At 40.7% G+C, this 7,500-nt stretch overlaps 1 protein-coding gene across 1 annotated transcript in view; it reads left to right on the top strand.

Annotated features, from left to right (window-relative positions):
- cep131 (centrosomal protein 131) overlaps window positions 1-7,500 on the top strand; it is a 49,940-nt gene that overhangs the window by 13,754 nt on the left and 28,686 nt on the right. Inside the window, exons 6-14 of the mRNA XM_080049572.1 lie at window positions 626-730; window positions 1,270-1,437; window positions 2,097-2,214; window positions 3,820-3,936; window positions 4,354-4,591; window positions 5,079-5,173; window positions 5,657-5,785; window positions 6,492-6,672; window positions 7,130-7,221. Coding sequence (XP_079905698.1) covers window positions 626-730; window positions 1,270-1,437; window positions 2,097-2,214; window positions 3,820-3,936; window positions 4,354-4,591; window positions 5,079-5,173; window positions 5,657-5,785; window positions 6,492-6,672; window positions 7,130-7,221 — 1,243 coding nt within the window. The remainder of the gene's footprint in view (window positions 1-625; window positions 731-1,269; window positions 1,438-2,096; window positions 2,215-3,819; window positions 3,937-4,353; window positions 4,592-5,078; window positions 5,174-5,656; window positions 5,786-6,491; window positions 6,673-7,129; window positions 7,222-7,500) is intronic.

Raw genomic sequence — 7,500 nt, 5'->3', positions numbered from 1 at the left:
GTTATCACCATTGCCAACACAGGAGCCACATTTGCCTCATTTTGTCCCCTGCAAAGTATCAGGAATTATTCACACATTCATTTCATACATACATCCCACTGATGAATAAAATAGATGTAGCTGGATAGCTATCATATAGCTAAAAGACCATGACATAATGCACTTAGCATGCACTGAATAAATAGATCGATTTAAAATGCTCTTATACATAGATAAAGTGGAACAGATTATAGAAATAGAACTACATGGGGCGACCGTGGCTCAGGTGGTTAAGCGGGTTGGCCAATGATCCAAGGGTTGGCGGTTCGATCCCCGCCTGGCCACCTGTGTCATGGTTGTTGTGTCCTTGGGCAAGACACTTCACCCACCTTGCCTCGTGTGAATGTGTATAACTGCTGTATGTTGTATGTTTGAGGTGGTGGTCGGAGGGGCCGTAGGCGCTGAATGGCAGCCACACTTCCACCACCAGTATGACTGTGTTGTGAATGAATGGAACCTGGAACCCTGTAAAGCGCTTTGAGTGCCTAGAAAATCGCTAAATAAATCTAATCCATTATTATTATTTATTTAACAGATTATAGAAATAGAACTACATTAATTCATTGTGTCTGTGTGTTTGTCCCAGGAGTAATAAAGGCGCAGTGGGGAACTCTGTCACCACCATCCTACACAACAACTACTCAGAGAAGCCGCTCACGCCTAAGAGCTCCAACCAGAGGCCTACCTTCAAGTATGTACCAAGTGTCTGTCTGTCTGTCTGTCTGTCTGTCTGTCTGTCTGTCTGTCTATGTCCTGACATTATCATAATGGCTTGCCTGGAATCAGATTAGAGAATTCAACAGGGCTGAGCCAAATAATTATGATTGTATTGGCTTTAAAGAAAAATGTTGTTATCATTCAGAAACATATCTCAATCAAACTAATGTCTAATGTGAGACACTGCAGGTGAATAGGGTAAAATAATGTACTTTTTATAGATATCATCATGAAACTTTGCCAGTTGTTTAGTTAAGGTAAAAAACTGTTCATTTTTGTATTCCAATTTTTTTCAGAAATGTATAGATGTGCAAATTTGGCAACATCTAACTAAATATGAGTACATTCTCACCTCTTTAAAAAATCAATAATGTATACTAGTATGAAAGAAGACATGTTATCGAAGAACATCTCAAAATTGACCAGGGCTTACATTTTTTATATATTTTCTTTGCCTGGAGTGTCTCACATTAAGGAGTTTTCTCATATTTTCCGATTGTATGTTTCTTGCAGTAACATCCTGAAGGCCACAGCAAACGACGAGTCATCTCTGGAGAACGGTTCAGTCACAAAGTCCCAGAAGAATTTCTCCAACAACCGCTCTCCCTCCTCAGCCCCACAGAGCAGCAGCAACCCGGGACTGAGCCGGAGGAGAGAGGCCACGGAGGAGGAGGCTGAGAGGTGGGAGTCACAGACAGACAGACAGACAGACAGACAGACAGACAGACAGACAGACTCATGCACTCACTCACTCACTCACTCACACACTCACTCACTCACTCACACACACACACACACACACACACACACACACACACACACACACACACACACACACACACACACACACACACACACACACACACACACACACACACACACACACACACACACACACACACACACACACAGTTTAAATAAGGAAGAAAACAATAAAACCTTCAAATCTCAGAGAAAATTCTAGAGGAAAAAGTTAATTTATGTACCTTGCTTTGGAAACATACATAAACCTTATTGGCCAATACAAAAAGATAGCTTGAAGTCCAATAAGTGTACCTTGGGGGTTCATTAGTGTAGATTGTACATCGATGGACAGAAATAAACTCTGACTGTGCCCTTATTATTTCATTATTACACTGTGTTCTGTTGATGTTAATGGTCTTTGTCTCATAGCTGTTTGCTTCTCTAACACACACACACACACACACACACACACACACACACACACACACACACACACACACACACACACACCCACACACACACACTGGTTCTACTGAAGTCCTTCTTTCAATCGTCCTGATCACTCATAGCTGTCGGTCCCTGTGTGTGTGTCTCAGGTACATTCAGCAGGTGAACCAGGCGGCCGTCACTATCCAGCGCTGGTTCAGACGTCATGCCACAGGACGACCCACGGGCCAGGCAGCGCTCAGACACATCCTCTCCTCTAAGAGAAAGGTATCAATCGCTACCCAGGAAGACATTGGGCCAGTTTCACAGACATGGATTAAGCCTAGTCCTGGACTAAATGGAATTTTGAATGGAGATTGTCCATTGAAAGTATAATTTAGTCCAGAACTAGGCTTAATCCATGTCTGTTGAACCGGCCCTTAGAGTTATATCCTAGACTTTCTGCTATTAGACTTTTTAATGAAAGACACAGGTCAAGATCATGAACACTGTGTTTTTCTTTTACTGTTTTTAACTTAATCTTTGTGAATGTTGTTTTTAGGCCTGCTACTGATTCACTGATGAACTGAACTATTTATTCTTAAATGTTGTTGTTGTTGTTGTGTGTGTGTGTGGCGTGCCCTCTTGTATGCCTATATGTCCTAAATGTGCTGCACTTTTGACCACACAAATTTCCCAACTCTGGGATAATAAAGTATACTTTGACTTTGACTTTTAGTTTAGTTTAGTTTTATTTGTGCAGATAAACAAGATTAAAATGGCAAGAAGATGCGCATAGACATACATAAATGAACGGGTGGGACAAAAGAAACCCCGAAGGGCTTATGAAGGATGTCCACCTGACATTAAAATACAATACGGTAAAGAAATAAAGTAAAAGAAAAAAAGATAAACAAAAATAAAATTAAAGAGCAAAAACAACTACAAAGTCATGTTACAAAAATGAAAATACATCTAAGTACATGTAAAAAAGCAATGTAAAGATGTAACTAACAAGCAAAAAGACAATATAACATACATTCAGTTTCACAAAGTATCGTAAGCTTTTAAAATGAGGTAAATTTTAAGATGACTTTAAAGGTGTAGTCAGTGATTCTGGAGAACGCTTGTTGTCAAAAATCACTTTTTGTCAAAATCAGTGAATATCACCTCACGATCTGCTACCTGCATGTATTGTGTGTGCGTTGATGGAAAAAGCTGGTGTTGATATTCAGCCTAGGCTCTGTAAACTGGCATCTAAACAAAATGGGCCCACACCGTAGCTACTACACTTGCAACATACCTTTTTACAAAGTCTAGGCTGTGTATTAACACTGGATTTATTTTTCAGCACACACAGTACGGACAGGTAGAGGGTTGTATTTTTTTCAACAACATTTTTTCTTCACAACAAGCATTCTCCAGAATGGCTGACTCAATTTAAGATTTTCAACAGTCCAAACCTTTTAAGGCAAGGCAAGTGTATTTATATAGCACAATTCAGACACAAGGCCACTCAAAGTGCTTTACAGGGGCAAGATTAAAAAACATAAAACACATTATAAAACATTTAAAAGCGAATAAAAGAAGCAAATAAAATAAAAATTGCAGGTTAAAATGGAAACAAAAAAGTCTTCAGACTCGATTTAAAAGAACTGGGAGTTGCAGCAGACCTCAAGTTCTCTGGGAGTTTGTTCCAGATTTTTGGTGCACAATAACTAAAAGCTGCCTCTCCTTGTTTAGTCCTAACTCTGGGGACTGTAAGTAGACCTGTCCCAGACGACCTAAGGGCTCTGGACGGTTCATAACGTATCAGCAGATCAGTAATGTATTTTGGCCCTAATCTCTCTCTTTATATTGCTGCTGTAGTAACATAATGTGTCTCTCTGTTAGGAATGGGAGGAGAGAACAGCGGAGGAAGGTCACCTGGAGCAGCAGCAGAAAAAGGATGAAGACAGAAAACGTATCCGTGAAGCTAAAGCTCATCTGGCTCGCCGCGCTGCCATACAGGTGACCAACTCATTCACTAACATGGATGCAATTCCATAAAGATTGGAGACTTTATGACTTTTAGACATATTTTAAAAATAAAGGTCAAAATAGACCTAGATATAACTTAACTATAACTCCTAAATATGTGTCAAAAACATTGGATCCTACATTTCCCATAATGCAAGACAGAAGAATATTATTTTTGGACACATCTTTGATATCATGTCCCCAGCTTGTCACAATCCTTTCTTTCAAATCCTTCAAAAAATAAAGTCTCCAAGTACTGATTAAAATGTATTCGATGATGCACTTAAATGATCCTTACAACTTGAAATGTATCATAAACATTAGAATCAGGCCTCTTTGTGGAAGCTTTTCCTGGTTTGTGAGAGTTTTAAACCTATCCCTGTGTCTCCCCCTTGTGGCGTATGGTAGGAGTTGCAGCAGAAACGGGCCCAGAGAGCATCAGAGGCTCATCAGACATCCGAGGGAGAAACAGTCAGACAGACGGGATCATCTGGACGCAGCAGGAGACCTCCAAGGATCACTCTGAGTAACACAGGGCCGGAGACACAGAGTAACAACAACCCCCTGTCACCTAGTAACAACAACCCTCTGTCACCTAGTAACAACAACCCTCTGTCACCCACTGAGGGCAAAGCTAAGAACACAGGTATGTTTTTCTGTACTTTATATACATCATCATTTATTTATCTGTCAGTGTATCAAGATGAGATGAGTCCTAGCCTCTGTAAACCCAAATCCTAAACAAAATCCTTCAAACTATGTCATTTTTTTCACGTTGTTGTAACTGATTTACTTTTCCTGTTTGCAAAATAAACACAATTATGGAAATTATTTTTCCAATACTACCGTAGGAAAAAAATCTACTCTGCAGTAGAAAGTTGACCGTTCCTAAAGTTTAAGTGATATTTGTGTTGGATAGAATAGCTGTGAAATCATATGCTTGATATATTACTTGGTATGTTGAACATAAGGAAGGGATTACAGGTGGAAAATAGCAAGTGGCTAAAGCCTGGTTCATGACATTTCTCTTTGCCTTGCACAAGGATAATAGTTTTGTTGTACATTGTCCTTGTTGTAATAAAATTACTTTACATTATTTAAATATTGTATTGATGAGTTTTGTCTTTCCACAGATTCCATTCTGAATGTTGTGGCAGATTTAGGCGACTTGACGTTTAGAGTCATTTCTCCAGCTTCACCTGCTCACAGAGGATCTCAGGGTTCACAGGTAAATACCTCAGTACCTTCACAATCAAGCTCTCCACTTATTTCTCTCTGTATCTCTTCCTTTCTCCTGATATGTTTATAATTGATGCACAGTTTAGATACTGTATTTATATATACAGCTCCGCAACAAATTAAGAGACCAGTCTGGATTTTTCTTAAATCTTCATCTCTACATTACTTATTGAAAATGCTCTAAATGACAAAAAATGTTATTGGAATTTGGTAGAAATGTTGTCAGTAGTTTATATTATACAACCAAAATGTTCATTCTACTCAAACATATGCCTATAAATAGTAAAACGAGAGACACTGAACATTTGGAGTGGTCTCTTCATTTTTTCCAGAGCTGTATTTACATATTTTTTTTCAACGGCTAGACTTTTTAATCCTTCTAAACTGATGTTAATTCTGCTTTTTATTCACTTGTTTAACTGTTAGCATGAATTCAATAAACTGACCAATCGTCTCTGTGTCTCCCTTGTAGGACCCTGAGGACAGAGCTCAGGCAGACGTGTGTTTAGAGCCTCAGCGTCCAGAGAGCGAGAGGAAACCTATCCGTAAAGAGAAAGTGCGTCTGGCTCGTCATCCTGCCACATGGGGAAACACAGCTGAGGTACGTTCTTTTAACCCTAATTCAGGGTCAAAGCAAGGGTGCTGTTTTAACTTGTTTTTTATTTGAACATCAAAAAACCACACATATACAACACAATTAAATAACTTAAATGTAATTGCACACAGAGTAGTCTATACATGCAAGTCATTGTTCAAAGCCAATACAAGAATACTTGAATATATTAGATTATGTATAAACACTCTAACATTATATGATTGCAGTAGCAGAGGCATTACAGTCAACCGTCTCTTAAAAAATGTTGGATTCTGGCATATGTGATTTTTTTTCCCCATAAAGCAATGTTTTTAAAGTAGTCACCCAATCACCTTAGCCTGGTTCTACCAGACCATTGTACTTCATTTCATTTGTACAGAAGGTCTGGAATCGCTCAATTGACAAACGTTAACTCACTTGAAGGCGGGTGTCTGTTGAAGTTTAAAACTATTGGATCTGCCCAGTGCCACTCTGGATCTGCCAACAAACCATGTCATGCGCCGGCGTCTGAGCCACTCCCTCTGTTCGCTGATTGGACCGGCAGAAATCTGTCCGGAGAAAACCTACGAATATACCGCACACCCAGACTGACTACTGAAGGGAAATGAAAATTGAGCGAAAGTAGTAGGCGGGCGGTGCCAGGCTACTATCACTTCACACTGAGTTATAAACGTGTCCATTGTGTAACATCTCCCCTGGCGGTGTGTTGTAGGAGCTGCAGCAGAAGCGTCCCCACAGAGAGGTGCATCATGGAGCTGAGGTGGAACCCCTCAGACAGACCAGTGCAGCGGGACGCAGGAGACCGCCCAGGATCACTCTGACCAACCACATCCCATCCTCACCCAGCAACAACAGCACACTGTCACCCACTGAGGGCAAAGCTCAGAACACAGGTCTGTACACACACACACGCACGCACGCACGCACGCACGCACGCACGCACGCACACACACACACACACACACACACACACACACACACACACACACACACCTTCGTTGCAGTGATCGCGGGTTCAAATCCGACCCGTGGACCTTTACTGCAGGTCATCCCCCCTCTCTCTCTGTCTCCCCCATTTCAACTCTATACTATCTAATAAAGCTTGAACATGCCAAAAAATAATCTTAAAAAAAAAAAAATACTTAATTCAAATCAGGACACGATGGATGGTCCATAGTACAGTACAAAAATAGAACAATACACATAAATGGCACAATTTATATAAATTTTCTGTGTAGCACTAGCATTATTGAATGAAGCCAACCTATACTGTCAAAAAAGTGTCATAACTAACATGTTCAATTTAGTTTGTAAAATAATCATTGAATATATGTTGTAATGTTTCCACAGACTCCAATCTGAACGTTGAGGTGCGCGAGCTCTCCGGCTTCAGAGCTGTTTCTCCCTCGCTGTCCAACTGCAGAGGATCCCAGTGTTCACAGGTAGATCAATAATAATGGATTAGATTTATATTGCGCTTTTCTAGGCACTCAAAGCGCTTTACAGGGTTCCAGGTTCCATTCATTCACACACAGTCATACCGGTGGTGGAAGCGTGGCTGCCATTCAGCGCCTACGGCCCCTCCGACCACCACAAACATACAGCAGTCATACACATTCACACGAGGCAAGGTGGGTGAAGAAGTGTCTTGCCCAAGGACACAACAACCATGACACAGGTGGCAGGGCGGGAATCGAACCGCCAACCCTTCGATCATTGGC

This window comes from Ammodytes marinus (genome assembly GCF_949987685.1).
Source record: "Ammodytes marinus genome assembly, chromosome: 20".
In the NCBI taxonomy this organism is placed as follows: Eukaryota; Metazoa; Chordata; class Actinopteri; order Uranoscopiformes; family Ammodytidae; genus Ammodytes; species Ammodytes marinus.
This window is presented reverse-complemented; position numbering and strand designations above follow the sequence as displayed.